General features: G+C 42.9%; 1 protein-coding gene across 8 annotated transcripts in view; it reads right to left on the reverse strand.

The window, feature by feature from the left end:
- Nucleotides 1-23,504, reverse strand: part of kn (EBF transcription factor knot) — a 528,425-nt gene that overhangs the window by 406,260 nt on the left and 98,661 nt on the right. For 6 of the 8 annotated variants that reach the window (XM_071675839.1, XM_071675837.1, XM_071675840.1 and 3 more), the window contains one exon: nt 5,485-5,540. In XM_071675839.1, coding sequence (XP_071531940.1) covers nt 5,485-5,540 — 56 coding nt within the window. Of the gene's footprint in view, nt 1-5,484; nt 5,541-5,628; nt 5,685-23,504 lie in introns of all 8 variants that reach the window. The other 2 variants (XM_071675838.1, XM_071675841.1) reach the window with 1 other exon arrangement.

Raw genomic sequence — 23,504 nt, forward strand, 5'->3', positions numbered from 1 at the left:
TGTATGGAGGGGACCTGTGGTGTGTGGAGGGCGTAGTGATGGTGGGGATGGGTCTGTGGGAGCAGCTCTGGCTGTATGGAGGGTGTAGTGATGGTGGGGATGGGTCTGTGGGAGCAGCTCTGGCTGTATGGAGGGTGTAGTGATGGTGGGGATGGGTCTGTGGGAGCAGCTCTGGCTGTATGGAGGGCACCTATGTGTATCTGGTAGGTTGTGTGGGGATGTGCGTGGGTTGTCCCTGAATGAGGTGACTGCTCAGGGTAGAGCACAGTACGTCGGTCATACCCAAGATGCCTAGTAGGAGGAAAGTGTGTTTGAAGAACTTGTATAGAATTATTTCACATGAATCAGATGGAATGATTCATAATACTCAGGAAGCAGTAGGTGTGTGTGTGTGTGTGTGTGTGTGTGTGTGTGTGTGTGTGTGTGTGTGTGTGTGTGTGTGTGTGTGTTTGTGTATGTCAGTGTTAGGAAGCTGTCCTGTTCGTGTGGGCCAACTCGTTGTGGCGTGTAAAGTTGTGTCAAAGTATTTTCCTGGGGCAGCGGTTCAGTCAGGGAAGTTCTGCTGCCGCCTTGGGAGGGAGTTCCAGTACGAGCAGGAAAGACGGGGCAGCTTGTTGTCGGAGGAAGGGTTGGGAGGAGTGGAGGTGTCGTGCCAGGGGGCAGGCTCTTATGATCAGGGGGAGGGAGAGGTGAGGTGGAGTGGAGTGGGAGGGGGGAACCCTACCAGTTTCAAGAACCATCTGATAACTGCCATCTGTATCTCTCACTCCATCATTACAGCTTAATTATTAGTCCTCATCACAAACCATTAATCTTGGCAGACAACACAAGTACTTCATAAATTGCGGCACATACCGCATATTATGTCAGAGATCTGCTGGATAACACGTACAGCAGACTCTTAGTTACAGCTGCGGTAAATGTGTCTAATGATGGTCTTCACGTGTCATAACTTACAGGCACGAATGATTCATTCTGTGCCTTATGGACGCCGTGGCTTAATGGTCAGAGCAACGGCCTTGGTTTTTATATTTAAGGGTCCGGGTCCGGGCGACCATGGATCTTTTATCACGTCCCACTCACTCGAGCTACTAATGAATGGGATACCATGACTACGTAAGGGTAGATGGCAGGTCCTGAGCCTTACTCTCTGCACACATGGACGGGATACTGTACGTCCCTCACCGTCAGGAGTCGCTACTGTGCGCTATCACTCTTTCATTTTCTAGGTACAACATAACCCGTTATCAATAATGACTAATGTTACTAACACTGAAAAACGTAATAGATTACAACACTTCTTAAGTCGATCGATGAAAAGAAAAATGTCATGCGAACAACAATATCTGAACGACGCTTTATCAATCCTCCGGTGTGCGCTGAACAATGTTACTCTCAACTCCTCGACTTACACACCGAAGAAACACTTCCGTAACTCCATCAATGTTCCAGGAAAACTAGTTCTGTTCTGGGACCTCAAGTTCGTATATCGTCAGTCGTCAGGACGTTCCAATTCCTAAAAATTCTTGTGTAAAATATTATACGTTGTACTTCAGGAGAGGGACAGTTTAAGTGGTAATCCCCCAGGGTTCGATAATTCAATTGTTATGACTCTAAGAATTTTGGTCTTACGATCAACCTTTAACTCCGGTGTATATGTGACTCCCTCGTAAAGTAACTTCAGACTTCACACTCATAACTATACCTAAAAGCTACTTAAATCCCTTGAGCAATGACGATACGACCCTTGAACACGACGGCACGACCCTTGAGCAGGACGGTACGTCTCTTGAACACGACAGTACGACTCCTGAGCAAAGATGGTATGATGCGAGTATTAATGATTTAGTGTTTTACATGACCAACTAAGGGTCACATTCAGACGTCGTAACGTCGTACTCAAGGGTCGTACCGTTGTGTTGAAGAGATCGTACCGCCTTGTTCAAAAGGATGAGGAAAACAATATTTCCTAGAAGTCGTATGAGTTTAAAGTCCAGTTATACGTACATCCGTGGTTGTTCGCTACCACAGTTATACATCCATGCTGGTTCATTACCACATTTATACATACATGTTGGTCCATTACCTCAGTTATACATCCTATTTATTGGCGTACAACCACAGCTGTATATCTGAAGTAGGCCACAACCAGTCATACATCTGTAGTACTTTACTACCAAAGATATCCATTCGTTGTGGTCCACTGCCACAGATATACTCCCGTAGTGGTCCATCACCACAGTCATACAACCGTAACGGTTCGCTAACACAATTGATACACCAACATTGGTCCACTGCTACACTTATACATCTATCGTGGTCCAGTAATACACTTAGATACCTGTAGTGGTCCACTACCACAGATATACACCTGTTGTCGTCTACAACCACAGTTATGCACTCGTGGATGTTCACTAGCACAGCTGTACAACCGTATAGGTTAACTTCCACAGTTATACATCAGTAAAGGTTCACTACCACAGTTATGTATCGTCATTTCGTGACTGTGTCACCAGCGGCCTCTCAAAACCTTTAGCAAGTGAGCCACATGGCACCTCTTGTATCGTCCTTCATTTCCCAACAAGTCGTTTGGGTGGATGGCTCGACCTGCTCAGGTACAGAAGCCTTTCTTTTTTTCTCTCTCTCTCTCTTCAAGACCCTTCGAGTTAAGGTCTATTGGCTGAACTTCAAAGTCTTCAAACTCCGGCACGTTAATGTTTGTCATTCATTCACTTTCATGTAACTTTTTTTTTTTTTTTACGAAACATTTTATTTTGTTTTTGGCTGGGTTTTGTGTTTTGTTTCTCGTAATCAATATTTTCTCATTTTACGAGTCGCTTTTATGTCGATGTTTCTTCTGGTCTTATGCAAGGCTGCGTAGGGCCGTTGACCACCTGTATAACTACACTCTACAACCTTGAGCTACTTTCACTCTTTGCATAGTTCTATTGCGCATGACCTAGCGTTAACCATCGTAATAACCATTACCCGTAATTACCATTACTATCAACGCAATTACCCACTACATAAGTGTTACCCTTGACTATACCTCACCAGACTCTTAAATTTGTATTGCCATTAGCATGAGTGATGAGTTCTGGATACTTAAAGATGAACATCGCTTTCCACCTCAACCCTCTCATCTAACTTATCTTGCATCATTTGTTTCTCTTGATGTCAATCTTAAAGCTGCCCGCCTATTGTCCCCATCAAACACACCAGCAGTTCCACTTATCTTGCAGATTACTTTCCCTACCTTGTTGTCAGTAAAGCAACACAACATTACTACCATCTTGTAGGAATCAGTCAGCAATCTACTCGTTAAGTTATTACAACAAGACAGTTAACAGATATTCAAAGCATTATCTACAGGTAAACATTTCGACCATACTGACGGAGTACATGGATATCATGAGCTTACCTTAGTGGTACCAAGTATTTACACACTAAGTACGGTCAACTTATCAACTAAAATTTTACTTACCAGAAACACACCGAAAAAGTGATACATAGCTAGAATATATACAAACAAAACTACTACATGTTATTAGCACATGTACTACTCTTTACTAATAACTAACACTAGTTTACCCCCTTGAGCGTGACGGTACACGATCTTTGGGTACGATAGCTTGACCTCTGACCTGTCAGGCCAAAGGTCAGGCTATCATACGACCTATGGATGGCGTTGTTGTGCTCATGGGGGTTCAACTACCAGCAGAGAATGTTTTCGTACAGGAAGAAGGAGCATTAAGACTTCTACGAGATGCTTTTAGCAGGTCAATTGATGTGCAAGTGGCACTTAAACCTGATGCTGTAGTCGGGGACCAGAGCCACAACCCAAGACCAGGTCTTTAGAACCGTAGCTTGAGATGTGGCCCTGAGACAGAAGCGATAACTCTCCTAAGATGAACCTCTCAGACCTAATTTTGTGACCCTAGGACTGCAGCTGCAACCCCGTCCAAGACCAGTCTCTTAGATCGAACCTTGAGATGTTGCCCTGAAACAATAGCGATGACTCCCCTTAAGACCAACCACTCAAACCGAAAGCTTAGGATGTGGTCCCGAGACAGCAAGGATAACCCCTCTCAAGACGAACCTCTCAGACCAAAGCTTGAAGTGAAGCCTCGAGGCTTCAACCACACAATAAGACTAACTATCTCCTCACTTGAGGTGTGTCTAGACCGCAGCCTCGATAATAGACCAACCCCTGAGACCAGTGATTGGGGTATGTCCTCGGTAACTTGCCCAATTTAAGCTTTCCTTGGACGGTGCTGGAAAACAAGCGGCATATACCTGATAGCAAAATCAAGCCCAGATCCAGAGGTTCATCAGGACACGAAGCCTAACCGTGTGACCAAAGCTTATCATTAAAGACTGAAGCTTCCTCTAATACAAAGATCAACCACAAAACTAATAACATAACCTTCAGACCAAACGTTAATACCGAACTAAAGTTGTGGTCTAAGACCAAACCTCAAGCCCAAGGTTAAGACTCTCTTAAAGCTTAATCTGTTCCACGGAATATGATTGGCTGTCGCAAAAAAAGACTAAACCAGTCAATGATTCGTGGACAGGAAGGTGACTGGAAGTCTCTCGGTAAGGTAGAGGGAAACTTCTTTACATCTAACTTTTTTCTCGGTGCCAGAGAGTTACGTTCGTGCCAGGAAGACATATATTCATTAAACGCAAACAGGCACAGAAAGACAATCGCATTCACATGCACACAACCACCGCCATCCAATACACATACACCCTTCCAAACAAGAAATAGGAGAGGCACTGAACTTGTACATTTGATACTTGGTCAGTGTCCGCACACAAGTACATCAGTTTTACAATGAAAAAGATAAGGGCGAAGGAATAGTCAGGTCAGGTTCAGAGATACGTCACACCCCAAAGCTTAAGTCACACTCACACCTAAGGTAATCTCTACTACTTACGACGAAGAAGCCTCGACAGCCAAGTAGGAATGAGAGCAAGTAGTGCTCACGAGATACTAGAATTCAGTAGTGAACACAGATCTCTACTAGGCAGGTCAAACTCAGGTACAAGGCTTAGTGAGATCCACTGTCCATTGGAATGAAGTCTGCAGCCAGACTCTCAAAGACTTAACAGCAGAAACTCTACAATAAGGAGTTAAGCTAGACCTAGAGACAACAACATCAACAGATACAGTGTTGATTCTACTACTAAGATAAAGGCAACTTTCAAGAACTACAGCAATGACTATAGTACCAGGCTTAAGTTAGAACCTCAACAGTTACAGCGGTGATGACAGAGCCAGGCTTAAGTTAATGAGTTCCAAAGGCTACAGCGTTGATTATAATACCAGGCTTAAGTTACAGTCTCAACGGCTACAACGTTGAGTACAGTACCAGGCTTAAGTTAGGTGAGCTTTCAATGTCTACAGCGCATAAATTTAGTTTGCAGACTAACTTAGGGAGAAGGCTCAGCAACGCGGCCTAACTACTCGTCCCATACCTGTTTGGTGACAGAATCAATGAGCCTCAAATAAATATCCTGTTGCTGCCTTATTCCTGCAAGTGAAAAGAAAAGAAAACGGCAAATTAAAAAAAGGGAAACTGAAAAGAATGTTGATAATGTTAGGGATAAAAGGCTATTTACCTGCTTCGTCACGGAGTCAATTATTCTCAGGTATATTTCCTGCTCTTGTCTAACGCCTGCAATTAAAGCAACAGATCATTACTGGTCAAGAACACACAGAATTTACATAAGAAAAACATTCTCGATGTCCTTGGCTGTAAAATGAAAGATAATGATTATAAACAAGATCAATACATCATTGTACTTCCCTGTGTTGAGGAAATAAATTACTTCGAAGACCTCTTTGGTCTGCCTTCTCTTATTCATCCCTCCGCTTCTGACCCATAGATTTCATCCATTCTATCTTCGCTCATCCTCTCTATATTCTAGCACAACTTGGTCACCTTTCTCACTCTAACCGCACTTACTGCCACATCTCTCTCTCTCTCTCTCTCTCTCTCTCTCTCTCTCTCTCTCTCTCTCTCTCTCTCTCTCTCTCTCTCTCTCTCTCTCTCTCTCGCTCCCCGCTTCACACCACAGTTCATCTGCAGCATATCCACCCGTCTCTCGCGTCCGCAAAACACTTTCGGGACTTCTATGCTTTCAGACATATTCATCTTTTCCCAGACAAACCTCTCGTCTCCAACATTCCTAAATGCACCCATGACCTTACCCTTCCCTCTTACTCTATGTCTCAGTTTTCTCCTCATCCATCGCTGACATCACGTACCTAAAAACCTCCACTTCCTTCAGCTCCTCCCATTCAAGCGTACACTCAGGCCAACCTCTTCCACCTCCAAACCTAAGAAAAGAGATTAACTCTGTTGAGGAATAAGGATAAACATTTATCTAAAATCCCGAACCACACAAAATGCTGCAGATCAAATGAAACAAGATGCATCACTGTACAGTTAAATGTAAAAATAGAATGTAATATGTATAAATATTTACAAAACTCCTTCATATTCGACTCAAGTAAAATAATTACGCGACAGAAAGGAAGGAGGATTTGGAGACTTTCATTAATGCACACACACACACACACACACACACACACACACACACACACACACATACACACACACACACACACACACACACACACACGCACACACACACACACATACACACACACACACACACGCGCGCGCGCGCGAGCGCGAGTCCTTTATATTCGAAACTTACCTTTCCAAAACAGAACCAAATGTATTAAAAAAATTTCACAGCTGTTCTCATAAAACCTACACATACGGTTCCTGTAGTCTTCTTGTTCACGACAGGATGACCTTGGAGCACGACGGTACGACCCTTAAGCATGATGGATTGGCCTTTGACCTTGAGGTTTATGGTCACCTCAAAGGTCTTACTGCTGGGCTTAAGGATGGCACCGTTGCGATAAAATATTGTACAGTCCTACTCAAGATTTAAGATTTCTTACAATCAAAGAATTATCTTTCAGTGCTTTATCTTACGGTATCAGGTTGAAGAGCTATTAGAGAACTCTGTTATAGAGACACACGTGGTATCGTTCTTCAGATACTTCCTTCGTCGGGAAGTAAATCATCAATGCTCTACATGACTGGTGAATGGGTACAGTCTTATTGCATCTCTTCCAACACCCTCACCCACGCAAGATAACCTAACCCATCGAGTTCTTCGGCAGCAGAGAGCATTGAATCATATCTCGCTCTATGTCAAGTAAACATCGAAGAGCTTTTGTGTTTTTTGATAATAGAGAGAGACACACACACGTAAGATATCTTACCCCCGTCCCCCCCTTAAGTAAGTTTTCATCCAATAGAAAATAATTTATCTGAAGACCGGCGGGGAGGAGCTGCGGGCGCTCTTTTGTCCTTCTTCCCAACCAATGATAACCGGGCGGTCTCTGGGGAGGCGGCCATTGTTGTTGTTGGTAAATATCTCCCGTCATTATTCCTCCACGCTCGCTCCGCTCTCAACCACCGGCACGAATTTCTCAATGTCGGTATCCGAGGAGAAAATGGTGTGGGGTCTTAACGTCAAGAAACACAGTGATACTGATACCATAGGTCAGGCCTGGGACATCCTCATGTCACTACCAGGCTCCTACTGTTGTCTATTCTGACGAAAAGAAGTTAAGTGGCTTCGCTATTTCGGAAAATGCCTTAAGGAGAATTACACGTTTTACAAGTATTAGCATCAGGGTGTGATCAAACTGATTTACATAAACGACTTTTGCAGAGAATTATCGTCACATGGAAAAGAAATAAAAGAAAAAGAAAAGATAAAAGCACGGTAAAAAATGAATCAAGTTTACTGCCATTCTTTTTTAGTGTAGTTTCTTATTTCTCTCACTCTCTTCACAGCCGCGTCAGATACCATGGCAAGAGACGTTCATTCACAAACATTGCCACACAGAAACAAGTGGAATTAAAGGTCAACCAGTCCATTTGATATGACTACTTCCCAGTCTTTCTGAAGCCACCTGGGACAATTACGTCTTGCTCTCAGGCCGCTGGAACTGATGACGCCCAGGTCAAGTTGGCAGCTTCTTAGAATACGACAGAGTAGCGTCATCTGCAAACAGCAACTGACTCTCCTACGCCAGACTCCAGTGAAATAGGTGGTGTCTTGAGTTTGGAAAAGTGTGTGGAAGGAGGAAGCTGTGAGTTAGCCTGAATAAAAGTAAGGTAATGGAATTTAGCAGGGAAGAGAGAGAGAGAGAGAGAGAGAGAGAGAGAGAGAGAGAGAGAGAGAGAGAGAGAGAGAGAGAGAGAGAGAGAGAGAGAGAGAGAGAGAGAGAGAGAGAGAGAGAGAGAGAGAGAGAGAGAGAGAGAGAGAGAGAGTTCGATTTGAGTGTGAGTTTGCATGGAGAGAACTTTGAGGAAGTGAATAGTTTTACATAACTGAAGAATGGATGGAACTGTAGTGCTGGAGTGAACCATAGGGTTAGTGAGAAAAGGATAAATATATGTTGAGTGTCTTGAGATGCGTATGGAGAAAGGTGTCACTGTCAATGAGGGCAGAGATGAGTATGTATAATGGTATATTAGTTCCGACGGAGCTGTATGGGTGCGAGGCATGGGATCTGTTTATTCCATTGGTTTATTAATGCATTTTTTAGGTAACTTTTCACTATGGACATTATCAGACTGGTTTAAAGACCCTATCTCTTCTCTCTTCCATACTGGACAAATTCATGACGTCTAACCTCTCACTGTAACTCAAATCTCTTTACTCTGGTGCCATCTTCGTTGCCCTTTTTTGGACCTTCATTGTTGATTCTCTGTGATTCATTAAGAGCGATGACCAACCTCGAGATTGGATATTATGGTTTTGGCCTAAAATAAGATGTGATGATTTTGCTTAACATTTCCTTATATTGATAGGTAAATACGATTCCAATATTTGTCCAGAGAGTACTTGTCTTCTTTATAACTCTTTGAAGGTAGGATATGGCGATAGGTTAAGTAAATTGTCCACTATGAAGTTCATTGTACACACAAATTCTTGCAGCTTATTTCGTGCTAGGTATCATATCCAAAATTTTCGGTCGTGCTAACCAATTCTGCTTGGTAATCCTCACATCGAGGCCTTCTTTCAATGTGTCCTAATGTCATTACTAACTCTAGTCGAATTTTAAGTTGAAGCAATGCTCCTCTCACTTAATATCCCTCCTAAATTTTGAGTCATCCGTAAGACTATTCAGGTCGAATTCTTTTGACAAGTCATTTACGTAGATCAAGACAAGCAGTGGTGTCAGGATTTAGCCCTCAGGGAACGCCATCGGTGACTTGCCAATTCAAAGCAGACGCGTTCTTTGTTCCTTTCCGGTAAGATAGATTTCTATCCATCAAGAAGAGTCCTCCCCTTGTTTCTTTACCAATGTTCTCTGTAGTACAGTGTCAGATGTTATCTGGTGGTCCAGATATACACAACCTACTTACACTTTTGTGTAAAACGGAGCTTACTCTCATAGAAACCTAAGTGGTTTGGTACATGTGGCCTCATATCCCTGGTTCATCGTTTGTTTTCGCTAAGTTAGGTGTTTCTTTTGCAAACAGTTATCCACTTGTCTCTTCCATTATCTTGCAGACCACACCTGTCAAAGTCTGTAGATCTGCAAAATTTCCCAACCCTGACATTTACCCTCTTCCACTTGGAACTTAACCTTCGTCCAGCAACATCTTGAATATCTTGAGGTCTATCAAGCGCATCTACCGCACTTCCTTGGCACATCTGAAGGAACATCACCAGGCCCATGTGTCTAGTGTGGATCAAGGCACTTTATATAGTCAAGCTGTGTTTATGTCTTCTCTAGATACTTCAGTACTTTCCTAGCCCTCCTTCCCATTCTGTTCCCCTGGTGTTAGGGCTGGGGTGTCTTCCACTACAAAAACACTTTTGATCTTTTCACTCCACTCCTCATGTACTTTACGTCATCATCTACAACTCTTTTTCTCCAAACCTTACCTTCTTCAGCTGCTCTTTTAACTGAAATTCGCTGCTGATTAATATATGGAAAAATCCTGGATTGTCTCCTGTCTTGTGCAAAATATTATTTTCAAAGTTTTCTATTCCTCCTGTTTTATCCTCCGATATTCATTCTTTTCTCTCTTGCACTGTTAAACGCAGGCTGCTGTAGTGTCGCCCGAATCTTCACCTCAGCACATCCCAAAGTTCTTTCACTTTATATATCTTTGACTGAAGCACTCTCATTCTTAACCTTCCTTCTGCATTAGAAGCAACAGCGAGCCATATTCCTCCTTTCTCGGTTTCACAAAATCTTCTATAGTCCTCCGAGACATGGCAGTTGACGTTTCTGACCATGAGGTATTACAGGTATTACAGGTATGACTGCTCACAGTCAACCCAGCTGTTCATTCTCACTCTGACCTTATCGATAAATTGGGTACTTGGTTCAGGCGAGGGAATATATATATACATACACATACACACACACACATATATATATATATATATATATATATATATATATATATATATATATATATATATATATATATATATATATATATATATATATATATATATATTTTTTTTTTTTTTTTTTTTTTGTCGCTGTCTCCCGCGTTTGCGAGGTAGCGCAAGGAAACAGACGAAAGAAATGAGCCAACCCACCCCCATACACATGTATATACATACGTCCACACACGCAAATATACATACTTACACAGCTTTCCATGGTTTACCCTAGACGCTTCACATGCCCTGATTCAATCCACTGACAGCACGTCAACCCCGGTATACCACATCGATCCAATTCACTCTATTGCTTGCCCTCTTTTCACCCTCCTGCATGTTCAGGCCCCGATCACACAAAGTCTTTTTCACTCCATCTTTCCACCTCCAATTTGGTCTCCCACTTCTCCTCGTTCCCTCCACCTCCGACACATATATCCTCTTGGTCAATCCTTCCTCACTCATTCTCTCCATGTGCCCAAACCATTTCAAAACACCCTCTTCTGCTCTCTCAACCACGCTCTTTTTATTTCCACTCATCTCTCTTACCCTTACGTTACTTACTCGATCAAACAACCTCACACCACACAGTGTCCTCAAACATCTCATTTCCAGCACATCAATCCTCCTGCGCACAACTCTATCCATAGCCCACACCTCGCAACCATACAACATTGTTGGAACCACTATTCCTTCAAACATACCCATTTTTGCTTTCCGAGATAATGGTCTCGACTTCCACACATTCTTCAAGGCACCCAGGATTTTCGCCCCCTCCCCCACCCTATGATCCACTTCCGCTTCCATGGTTCCATCCGCTGCCAGATCCACTCCCAGATATCTAAAACACTTTACTTCCTCCAGTTTTTCTCCATTCAAACTTACCTCCCAATTGACTTGACCCTCAACCCTATTGTACCTAATAACCTTGCTCTTATTCACATTTACTCTTAACTTTCTTCTTTCACACACTTTACCGAACTCAGTCACCAGCTTCTGCAGTTTCTCACATGAATCAGCCACCAGCGCTGTATCATCAGCGAACAACAACTGACTCACTTCCCAAGCTCTCTCATCCACAACAGACTTCATACTTGCCCCTCTTTCCATATGTTGAGTATTCCTGGTAAATTATATGGGAGGTTATTGATTGAGAGGGTGAAGGCATGTACACAGCATCAGATTGGGGAAGGGCAGTGTGGTTTCAGAAGTGGCAGAGGATATGTGGATCAGGTGTTTGCTTTGAAGAATGTATGTAAGAAATACTTAGAAAAGCAAATGGATTTGTATGTAGCATTTATGGATCTGGAGAAGGCATATGATAGAGTTGATAGAGATGCTCTGTGGAAAGTATTAAGAATATATGGTGTGGGAGGCAAGTTGTTAGAAGCAGTGAAAAGTTTTTATCGAGGATGTAAGGCATGTGTACGTGTAGGAAGAGAGGAAAGTGATTGGTTCTCAGTGAATGTAGGTTTGCGGCAGGGGTGTGTGATGTCTCCATGGTTGTTTAATTTGTTTATGGATGGGGTTGTTAGGGAGGTAAATGCAAGAGTTTTGGAAAGAGGGGCAAGTATGAAGTCTGTTGGGATAAGAGAGCTTGGGAAGTGAGTCAGTTGTTGTTCGCTGATGATACAGCGCTGGTGGCTGATTCATGTGAGAAACTGCAGAAGCTGGTGACTGAGTTTGGTAAAGTGTGTGAAAGAAGAAAGTTAAGAGTAAATGTGAATAAGAGCAAGGTAATTAGGTACAGCAGGGTTGAGGGTCAAGTCAATTGGGAGGTAAGTTTGAATGGAGAAAAACTGGAGGAAGTGAAGTGTTTTAGATATCTGGGAGTGGATCTGGCAGCGGATGGAACCATGGAAGCGGAAGTGGATCGTAGGGTGGGGGAGGGGGCGAAAATCCTGGGAGCCTTGAAGAATGTGTGGAACTCGAGAACATTATCTCGGAAAGCAAAAATGGGTATGTTTGAAGGAATAGTGGTTCCAACAATGTTGTATGGTTGCGAGGTGTGGGCTATGGATAGAGTTGTGAGCAGGAGGATGGATGTGCTGGAAATGAGATGTTTGAGGACAATGTGTGGTGTGAGGTGGTTTGATCGAGTAGGTAACGTAAGGGTAAGAGAGATGTGTGGAAATATAAAGAGCGTGGTTGGGAGAGCAGAAGAGGGTGTTTTGAAATGGTTTGGTCACATGGAGAGAATGAGTGAGGAAAGATTGACCAAGAGGATATATGTGTCGGAGGTGGAGGGAACGAGGAGAAGAGGGAGACCAAATTGGAGGTGGAAAGATGGAGTGAAAAAGATTTTGTGTGATCGGGGCCTGAACATGCAGGAGGGTGAAAGGAGGGCAAGGAATAGAGTGAATTGGAGCGATGTGGTATACCGGGGTTGACGTGCTGTCAGTGGATTGAATCAAGGCATGTGTATGGGGGTGGGTTGGGCCATTTCTTTCGTTTGTTTCCTTGCACTACCTCGCAAACGCGGGAGACAGCGACAAAGCAAAAAAAAGAAAAAAAAAAAAAAAAAAAAATATATATATATATATATATATATATATATATATATATATATATATATATATATATATATATATATATATATATATATATATATATATATATATATATATATATATACTTAAGAACAGAGGACTGGGCCTGAGAGGGAGGTAGTAAAAGCTTTGCGGAAGATGAAAGCCGGCAAGGCAGCAGGTTTGGATGGTATTGCAGTGGAATTTATTAAAAAAGGGGGTGACTGTATTGTTGACTGGTTGGAAAGGTTATTTAATGTATGTATGACTCATGGTGAGGTGCCTGAGGATTGGCGGAATGCGTGCATAGTGCCATTGCATAAAGGCAAAGGGGATAAGAGTGAGTGCTCAAATTACAGAGGTATAAGTTTGTTGAGTATTCCTGGCAAATTATATGGGAGGGTATTGATTGAGAGGGTGAAGGCATGTACAGAGCATCAGATTGGGGAAGAGCAGTGTGGTTTCAGAAGTGGTAGAGGATGTGTGGATCAGGTGTTTGCTTTGAAGAATGTATGTGAGAAATACTTAGAAAAGCAAATGGATTTGTATGTAGCATTTATGGATCTGGAGAAGGCATATGATATAGTTGATAGAGATGCTCTGTGGAAGGTATTAAGAATATATGGTGTGGGAGGCAAGTTGTTAGAAGCAGTGAAACGTTTTTATCGAGGATGTAAGGCATGTGTACGTGTAGGAAGAGAGGAAAGTGATTGGTTCTCAGTGAATGTAGGTTTGCGGCAGGGGTGTGTGATGTCTCCATGGTTGTTTAATTTGTTTATGGATGGGGTTGTTAGGGAGGTGAATACAAGAGTTTTGGAAAGAGGGGCAAGTATGAAGTCTGTTGGGGATGAGAGAGCTTGGGAAGTGAGTCAGTTGTTGTTCGCTGATGATACAGCGCTGGTGGCTGATTCATGTGAGAAACTGCAGAAGCTGGTGACTGAGTTTGGTAAAGTGTGTGAAAGAAGAAAGTTAAGAGTAAATGTGAGTAAGAGCAAGGTTATTAGGTACAGTAGGGTTGAGGGTCAATTCAAGTGGGAGGTGAGTTTGAATGGAGAAAAACTGGAGGAAGTGAAGTGTTTTAGATATCTGGGAGTGGATCTGGCAGCGGATGGAACCATGGAAGTGGAAGTGGATCATAGGGTAGGGGAGGGGGCGAAAATTCTGGGAGCCTTGAAGAATGTGTGGAAGTCGAGAACATTACCTCGGAAAGCAAAAATGGGTATGTTTGAAGGAATAGTGGTTCCAACAATGTTGTATGGTTGCGAGGCGTGGACTATGGATAGAGTTCAAACGCGGGAGACAGCGACAAAGCAAAAAAAAAGAAATAAAGATATATATATATATATATATATATATATATATATATATATATATATATATATATATATATATATATATATATATATATATATATATTAGTTCCCATTTGCTCCCTTGTCTTACGTACTTTATTTACCTCCTTCCAGAACATCTTTTTATTCTCCCTAAAATTTAATGATACTGTCTCACTCCAACTCTCATTTGACCTTTTTTTCACCTCTTGCACCTTTCTCTTGACCTCCTGTCTCTTTCTTTTATACATCTCCCACTCAATTGCATTTTTTCCCTGCAAAAATCGTCCAAATGCCTCTCTCTTCTCTTTCACTAATACTCTTACTTCTTCATCCCACCACTCACTACCCTTTCTAATCAACCCACCTCCCACTCTTCTCATGCCAGAAGCATCTTTTGCGCAATCCATCACTGATTCCCTAAATACATCCCATTCCTCCCCCACTCCCCTTACTTCCATTGTTCTCACCTTTTTCCATTCTGTACTCAGTCTCTCCTGGTACTTCCTCACACAGGTCTCCTTCTCAAGCTCACTTACTCTCACCACCCTCTTCACCCCAACATTCACTCTTCTTTTCTGAAAACCCATACAAATCTTCACCTTAGCCTCCACAAGATAATGATCAGACATCCCTCCAGTTGCACCTCTCAGCACATTAACATCCAAAAGTCTCTCTTTCGCACGCCTGTCAATTAACACGTAATCCAATAACGCTCTCTGGCCATCTCTCCTACTTACATAAGTATACTTATGTATATCTCGCTTTTTAAACCAGGTATTCCCAATCATCAGTCCTTTTTCAGCACATAAATCTACAAGCTCTTCACCATTTCCATTTACAACACTGAACACCCCATGTATACCAATTATTCCCTCAACTGCCACATTACTCACCTTTGCATTCAAATCACCCATCACTATAACCCGGTCTCGTGCATCAAAACCACTAACACACTCATTCAGCTGCTCCCAAAACACTTGCCTCTCTTGATCTTTCTTCTCATGCCCAGGTGCATATGCACCAATAATCACCCACCTCTCTCCATCAACTTTCAGTTTTACCCATATTAATCAAGAATTTACTTTCTTACACTCTATCACATACTCCCACAACTCCTGTTTCAGGAGTATTGCTACTCCTTCCCTTGCTCTTGTCCTCTCACTAACCCCTGACTTTACTCCCCAGACATTCCCAAACCACTCTTCCCCTTTACCCTTGAGCTTCGTTTCACTCAGAGCCAAAACATCCAGGTTCCTTTCCTCAAATGTATGTATGTATGTATGTATGTATGACTTAATGTATGTATGACTCATGGTGAGGTGCCTGAGGATTGGCGGAATGCGTGCATAGTGCCATTGTACAAAGGCAAAGGGGATAAGAGTGAGTGCTCAAATTACAGAGGTATAAGTTTGTTGAGTATTCCTGGTAAATTATATGGGAGGGTATTGATTGAGAGGGTGAAGGCATGTACAGAGAGCATCAGATTGGGGAAGAGCAGTGTGGTTTCAGAAGTGGTAGAGGATGTGTGGATCAGGTGTTTGCTTTGAAGAATGTATGTGAGAAATACTTAGAAAAGCAAATGGATTTGTATGTAGCATTTATGGATCTGGAGAAGGCATATGATAGAGTTGATAGAGATGCTCTGAGGAAGGTATTAAGAATATATGGTGTGGGAGGAAAGTTGTTAGAAGCAATGAAAAGTTTTTATCGAGGATGTAAGGCATGTGTACGTGTAGGAAGAGAGGAAAGTGATTGGTTCTCAGTGAATGTAGGTTTGCGGCAGGGGTGTGTGATGTCTCCATGGTTGTTTAATTTGTTTATGGATGGGGTTGTTAGGGAGGTAAATGCAAGAGTTTTGGAAAGAGGGGCAAGTATGAAGTCTGTTGGGGATGAGAGAGCTTGGGAAGTGAGTCAGTTGTTGTTCGCTGATGATACAGCGCTGGTGGCTGATTCATGTGAGAAACTGCAGAAGCTGGTGACTGAGTTTGGTAAAGTGTGTGGAAGAAGAAAGTTAAGAGTAAATGTGAATAAGAGCAAGGTTATTAGGTACAGTAGGGTTGAGGGTCAAGTCAATTGGGAGGTGAGTTTGAATGGAGAAAAACTGGAGGAAGTGAAGTGTTTTAGATATCTGGGAGTGGATCTGGCAGCGGATGGAACCATGGAAGCGGAAGTGGATCATAGGGTGGGGGAGGGGGCGAAAATTCTGGGGGCCTTGAAGAATGTGTGGAAGTCGAGAACATTATCTCGGAAAGCAAAAATGGGTATGTATGAAGGAATAGTGGTTCCAACAATGTTGTATTGTTGCGAGGCGTGGGCTATGGATAGAGTTTTGCGCAGGAGGATGGATGTGCTGGAAATGAGATGTTTGAGGACAATGTGTGGTGTGAGGTGGTTTGATCGAGTGAGTAACGTAAGGGTAAGAGAGATGTGTGGAAATAAAAAGAGCGTGGTTGAGAGAGCAGAAGAGGGTGTTTTGAAGTGGTTTGGGCACATGGAGAGGATGAGTGAGGAAAGATTGTCCAAGAGGATATATGTGTCGGAGGTGGAGGGAACAAGGAGAAGAGGGAGACCAAATTGGAGGTGGAAAGATGGAGTGAAAAAGATTTTGTGTGATCGGGGCCTGAACATGCAGGAGGGTGAAAGGAGGGCAAGGAATAGAGTGAATTGGAGCGATGTGGTATACCGGGGTTGACGTGCTGTCAGTGGATTGAATCAAGGCATGTGAAGCGTCTGGGGTAAGCCATGGAAAGCTGTGTAGGTATGTATATTTGCGTGTGTGGACGTATATATATACATATGTATGGGGGGGGGTTGGGCCATTTCTTTCGTCTGTTTCCTTGCGGTACCTCGCAAACGCGGGAGACAGCGACAAAGTATAATAAATAAATAATATATATATAAAAGTATATATATATATATATATATATATATATATATATATATATATATATATATATATATATATATATATATATATATATATTTTTTTTTTTTTTTTTCCCAAAAGAAGGAACAGAGAAGGGGGTCAGGTGAAGATATTCCCTCTAAGGCCCAGTTCTCTGTTCTTAACGCTACCTCGCTAACGCGGGAAATGGCAAATAGTATGAAATATATATATATATATATATATATATATATATATATATATATATATATATATATATATATATATATATATATATATATATATATATATATATATGTATGTATATATATTAGCGATCATAGCCTAGCAGCAGCGCTGCCCCAAAGGCCCCATTCGTTCACACTCAGTCTCTAGCTGTCATGTAATAATGCACCGAAACCACAGCTCCCTTTCCACATCCAGGCCCCACAGAAATTTCCATGGTTTACCCCAGACGCTTCACATGGCCTGGTTCATTCCATTGACAGCACGTCGACCCCGGTATACCACATCGTTCCAATTCACTCTATTCGTTGCACGCCATTCACCCTCCTGCATGTTCAGGCCCCGGTCACTCAAAATCTTTTTCACTCCATCTTTCCACCTCCAATTTGGTCTCCCACTTCTCCTCGTTCCCTCCACCTCTGACACATACATCCTTTTGGTCAATCTTTCCTCACTCATTCTCTCCATGTGCCCAAACCATTTCAAAACACTCTCTTCTGCTCTCTCAACCACGCTCTTTTTATTTCCACATATCTCTCTTACCCTTACAGTACTTACTCGATCAAACCACCTCACACCACATATTGTCCTCAAACATCTCATTTCCAGGACTTCTTAATCTAAGTCCTCACAGAAATCATTTCATTTCGAATAATGTCCATCATCATATCTCTTTAAATCTGGTTTCGTCTCTGACCTCTTTACGTCCTCTTTTACCACATAGCGAAATTCAAGCGTTACAATGATCAGTTACTTCCAAGTGGTGTATCGTATATGTCATTCTCAACTTTCATGCTACTTTGTTTGAAGGTTACGATCTAAGAATAATAATTGCTCGTCTGAGTCTCTTCTGCCGAGACGGAAAATTTTCCTGCACACTCTCTTAAGCACGTCTGTTCCAGCGACTTTTCTGTCTCAATGAGAATTTAAATCCTCCCGCTCGATCACTTCAGAATTGAGATCTTCTAGTAATAAAACTCTGTCATCTGTGAAGCGCGCGTGTTTCACTACTTCATGTACCATCCTGACTATTTCCGCTGCCATATCTATACATATTTGTTCCGGTTCATCATTTTTTTCAAGGATTGTAAGTTATCACTGTAACCTTGTAAATATTTCTTACAGTTACTCTTTTCTGTTTATATTGATTTATTTGGTTATCTTCCAGTCTTTCTTGAAATCTATGGCTGTCCTTTAAGAGCGCCAAGCCTCCTCTTCCTCCTCTGCATTAACTCTCTACTTCCCATCATATATCCCTTCAAACAGGGTAGGTCAGCTGTTATTTCTTTAGTAAGTTTTGTCTACAACAACATCAAGTCAGTCCCCTCCCCTCAATATGACCATCGAACTCCAGCTTTTTTCCACTTACCACTAGCCAATCTACATTTGTGTACTTTATTTCAAATAAAGATTCGCATCACTTACAATTACATTCTCGATCTCTCTGAGGTACTGCCAGGGCTTTTCCAACCCTCTAGCCCCGCGTTAATGTCAATATCTTTTGCCTTTCGAGAATAGTATCTACTCCCTGTCTTCCCTCGGTCTACTACCACTGGTGAATGGCCTTACTTGTAAGTTTCTTGGCCTACTTTAGAGCCTCCTGGAACGTAATTATGGCTCGTCGTCCATCTTACATCTTAGCTATACTTATAGATCCTCTTTGTGTCCTTCATCAAAGAAACTGTATTTTGGTTTGTTTTTATCAGTATATCTTCCTTCTCCATCCTCTTCTCTGCCTGGAATCAAGTTTTCCAGTTCAAGAAAGTTATCAACTACATGCGTGTAACTGACTCTCCAGCTGTATTAATGCTCTTAAGATGGGTCATACCTGACTGTCAGCCGATTCCTTCAGCGATGATTCGTCGACCAGGCCTCTGGTTTTATATACAAATCTTCATTTTTTTTTTTGCCAACATCTACCCAGCCTAAATACTCTGCTCGTATCTTATCCTTTTATCTAATATGTTTGTTATATCGCCTCCATATTGTTCCTTTTCTAACAGTGGATATCATTGACTCTCTACATCTTCATTCAATAATGTTATAATCTAATAATTTTCTATGTCCCCAAGTCTCTGTTCCACTGTGCCAGTCATGGACAATCTGTTTCTCTTTACAAGGCACAGAATTTGCTCCTGTGTGTGTGTGTGTGTGTGTGTGTGTGTGTGTGTGTGTGTGTGTGTGTGTGTGTGTAAGTGTGTGTGTGTGTGTGTGTGTGTGAGTGTGTGTGTGCGCAACGAAGAGAGTTTTACATGCGTCCTCCCATGTCTCTTAACCTTAAATGTGTACCATTTCTTTTCTTCCTAGATATGCATTCACAAATATCCCTCACTCCTCCCCTTGCCTAAGCCAGATGCCCATTTACCGACTACCTCCGTGGTGAGGATGAACACCTAGGATGAGTGCGGGCTGCCAGCTGCACCCGGGATTGGATCCGAACCCATGTGAGCCTGCGCTGACCTACGGTCAGTAACGCTAAACACTACACCACGGAGGACCGTGTGTGTGTGTGTGTGTGTGTGTGTGTGTGTGTGTGTGTGTGTGTGTGTGTGTGTGTGTGTGTGTGTGTGCGTGCGCGCGCGCGCGCGCGCGCGAGCGTGAATACACATAAAGGGAAGACGGCAAAAAAAACTACAAACGAAAATATGAGCATCCAAGAACACCACAAGTACAAACGCTACCTACCCGCCAGCAAGGAGCCCGGGAGCCGAAACCATGTGATTTGTGGGCTGGCGCGACCTGATGATGCTATTGATCTCAGCCTCGCTGATAACTAAGGGATACTACCCAGAAAACCCCCCATGGCTAATGAAGAAAAATCATGACCCCGCGCCTCAATGAATTGGGGAATTAAATGACGGTGGGGGGGAACTGGTGTATCTTGGCCACCAATAAGATTAGAGAGAGAGAGAGAGAGAGAGAGAGAGAGAGAGAGAGAGAGAGAGAGAGAGAGAGAGAGAGAGAGAGAGAGAGAGAGGTTTTACTTCCTTACAACAGGCTTTTGCCAAAGGGTAAGGCTAGCGCGTAGCGATCATCGCAGGAACATGTGAGAGTTACGAAAGTACGAGTTGTGGGAATTAAACTTGTTGTTATGTGTTATGAGTGAGAAGGAGAGGCTGTATGGTTGTGGGCTGAATATCAGTCGCTCCACGTGTGGGTGAGGTTAAAAGAAATGACAGCTAACTAGAGCAAAGGAGTGACCCTTGACAGCCACTGAAGATCTAGCTGACTGAGTAGACGTTACTAGCCCCTCCCGATACCCATGCTGGTAGCACCGGTAATGTACCTCCCTGAGAGAGAGAGAGAGAGAGAGAGAGAGAGAGAGAGAGAGAGAGAGAGAGAGAGAGAGAGAGAGAGAGAGAGAGAGAGAGAGAGATAGAGATAGATAGATAGAGAGAGAGAGAGAGAGAGAGAGAGAGAGAGAGAGAGAGAGAGAGAGAGAGAGAGAGAGAGAGAGAGAGAGAGAGAGAGAGAGCTTCCTGACCTCGTTCTTTGCTATCTCTTCTTTTGAGGTGAGAACCGAGTGTTTTCATCTAACCCAAAAGGTCCCCATATGTCTGTATGTCACCATCTCTACAAACATGACAAGAAGATACACAAACACACAGACGTAGACGACCGTAACTACAAAGACAAACACCTACCTCTACACATGAACATATGTAAACATAAACACACATCTACCTACAATCATAAACACGCGCAAAAAATACACACACACACACACACACACACACACACACACACACACACACACACACACACACACACACACACACACGAGCATCTGCAATGAGAAAAAAAAACGTGAGGTGCAGCAGGCAGCGTGGGACGAGGCATGTTTTAACTAGTACTCCTGCTGGTGTGGGTGTAGGTGTGGCTACAGTCACCGGTACAGCTGCGGTTGTAGGTGTGGTTACATTCGCTGGTACAGTTGTGGTTGTAGGTGTGGTTACATTCACTGGTACAATTGTGGGAATAAGTGTGGCTACAGTAACTGGCACAGCGGTGGTTGTATGTGTGGTTACAGTCACTTGTACAGCTTTGGTTGTTGGCGTGGCTATGGTCACTAGTACAGCTGTGGTTACAGGCGTGGCTACAGTCACTAGTACAGCTGTGGGTGTAGGCGTGGCTACAGTCACTAGTACAGCTGTGGGTGTAGGCGTGGCTACAGTCACTAGTACAGCTGTGGGTGTAGGCGTGGCTCCAGTCACCGTGCGACCAGTATTAGCACAATAAGGGGAAGGAGTTGCACAAAGTAGGGCCCCCATCACTTCAGAATTATTTGTTTTCATATAGATTTTTAAATTCCTATATAATGTCAGTATCTACACTTATGATTTAACTTTCCCACTCGTTCTCTTAGTTTCATGTTACGGTCTCTGGTTACTATGGTCTTTGCATCTTTCGACGAACTCTTCACCCTCAGCATCACACTGGTTTAGAAACTTGAAGGCTGTGGTCAAGTCACCAATCAATGGTTCTTTTTTCCAGGGTGGATAAAATTTCAAACCCTTAACTTCTCACCGTAACTCAGTTCTCTTCATTCTGGAACGACCTGTGTTGCCCTCCTCTGGACCTTCTCTACTGGTTCTTTGTGCTGTGGGCTAATATACGCTTCACAGAGTTTGCTGAAAATCTCATTCGTGAACTCGAAAGATATTCCATTTTTTGCAAGCTTCCTTTAGAATCTTTCCTATGTGGAGCTCTCCCACGTCCCACACATACAGTTTCCTGGAACATATTACCTGCCGGATGATATCTGCATCGAGATCATCTTTCATTGTTTCTCATCCTTATTACGTCTACATCAAGTCTGACCGACTTTCAAAACCATATATCAGACCGGCTCTAGGGTCTGTCCAAGTCTCCAGATGGGTGAGCTGATGCCTCCTCAGCATTCTTAATTTCTCTCATCACCCTGGCATCATCCACAAACCTATTCAAGCATGAGTCCAGTCTTTCTCCCATGTCATTTAAGTAGATCAAGAAGAGCAACGGTTCCAGGCTCGAGCCTGAGGCATTCCACCAGAGACCCTCGCCTATTCTTACATGGCTCCTTTAACATTCGTCCAGTGTTCTTCTCCAGTGCGTGAGCGTTTATTTACCTATTTGTATAGTATTGGGAAAGAGTTCAACATTCATGGGGTTCCATCTATAGAGCTCCATTCTCTATAACACAACTTTATAAACTTTTTTGCACTCAAAACGCACACTTTCATCATCTATTCCATTCCATTCAACCGCTTCTTTCTGTGTGAGTACCTATCTTTACTGCACAGAGAGTGAGTATTACTCTTGTGTGTGTGTGTGTGTGTGTGTGTGTGTGTGTGTGTGTGTGTGTGTGTGTGTGTGTGTGTGTGTGTACGAGTAATTACCTATTTGTACATTAGAGGGAGGTAGTTCCAGTCATTGGGCTACATCTCGCTTGCAGAAATGGAATTCCGCTGTAAAGGGGCTACATGTCGCCCACAGGGAGGGAGCTCCTCGGTCATGGGGCTCCATCTCGCCTACGGTGTGGGGGGGGGGCGAGTTCCACAGTCATGGGGCTCCATCTACAGGAAGGGAACTCCACAGCAATGGGATTTCAGCTCACGAATTATCTCTACTAGTAATCATACAACTTTCGGAACTTTTGTGTACTGTTTCCATACAAAGCGTCATTAGTTCATTCATTCATAGCTCTGATGCCGCCACTGTCAACACCAGTAACCCACGCTATATATACACTGTGTCCAGTTCCAGATGCACGATGGTAGCGTGCGTATGATTTGCTTATGTCCATTTTGTAACTTATGTAAATTCCTGAGTTTGATTTCTTGCTATGACCTCTGGTTGTTCTCTCTTCATATCGTTCAAAGAACGCTTCATGATCGACAAAGTCAGATTACTTTTGAAAATTTCGGATTGGAGTGAAAACTCCTCTTAATCTTCTCTTACATGATGGAAATTCATCGGTTCTGTAAACCTGTCCCTTTAACTAGGCTCTCTCATTCAAGGTAT

This window comes from Panulirus ornatus, chromosome 21, assembly GCF_036320965.1.
Source record: "Panulirus ornatus isolate Po-2019 chromosome 21, ASM3632096v1, whole genome shotgun sequence".
Lineage (NCBI taxonomy): Eukaryota > Metazoa > Arthropoda > Malacostraca > Decapoda > Palinuridae > Panulirus > Panulirus ornatus.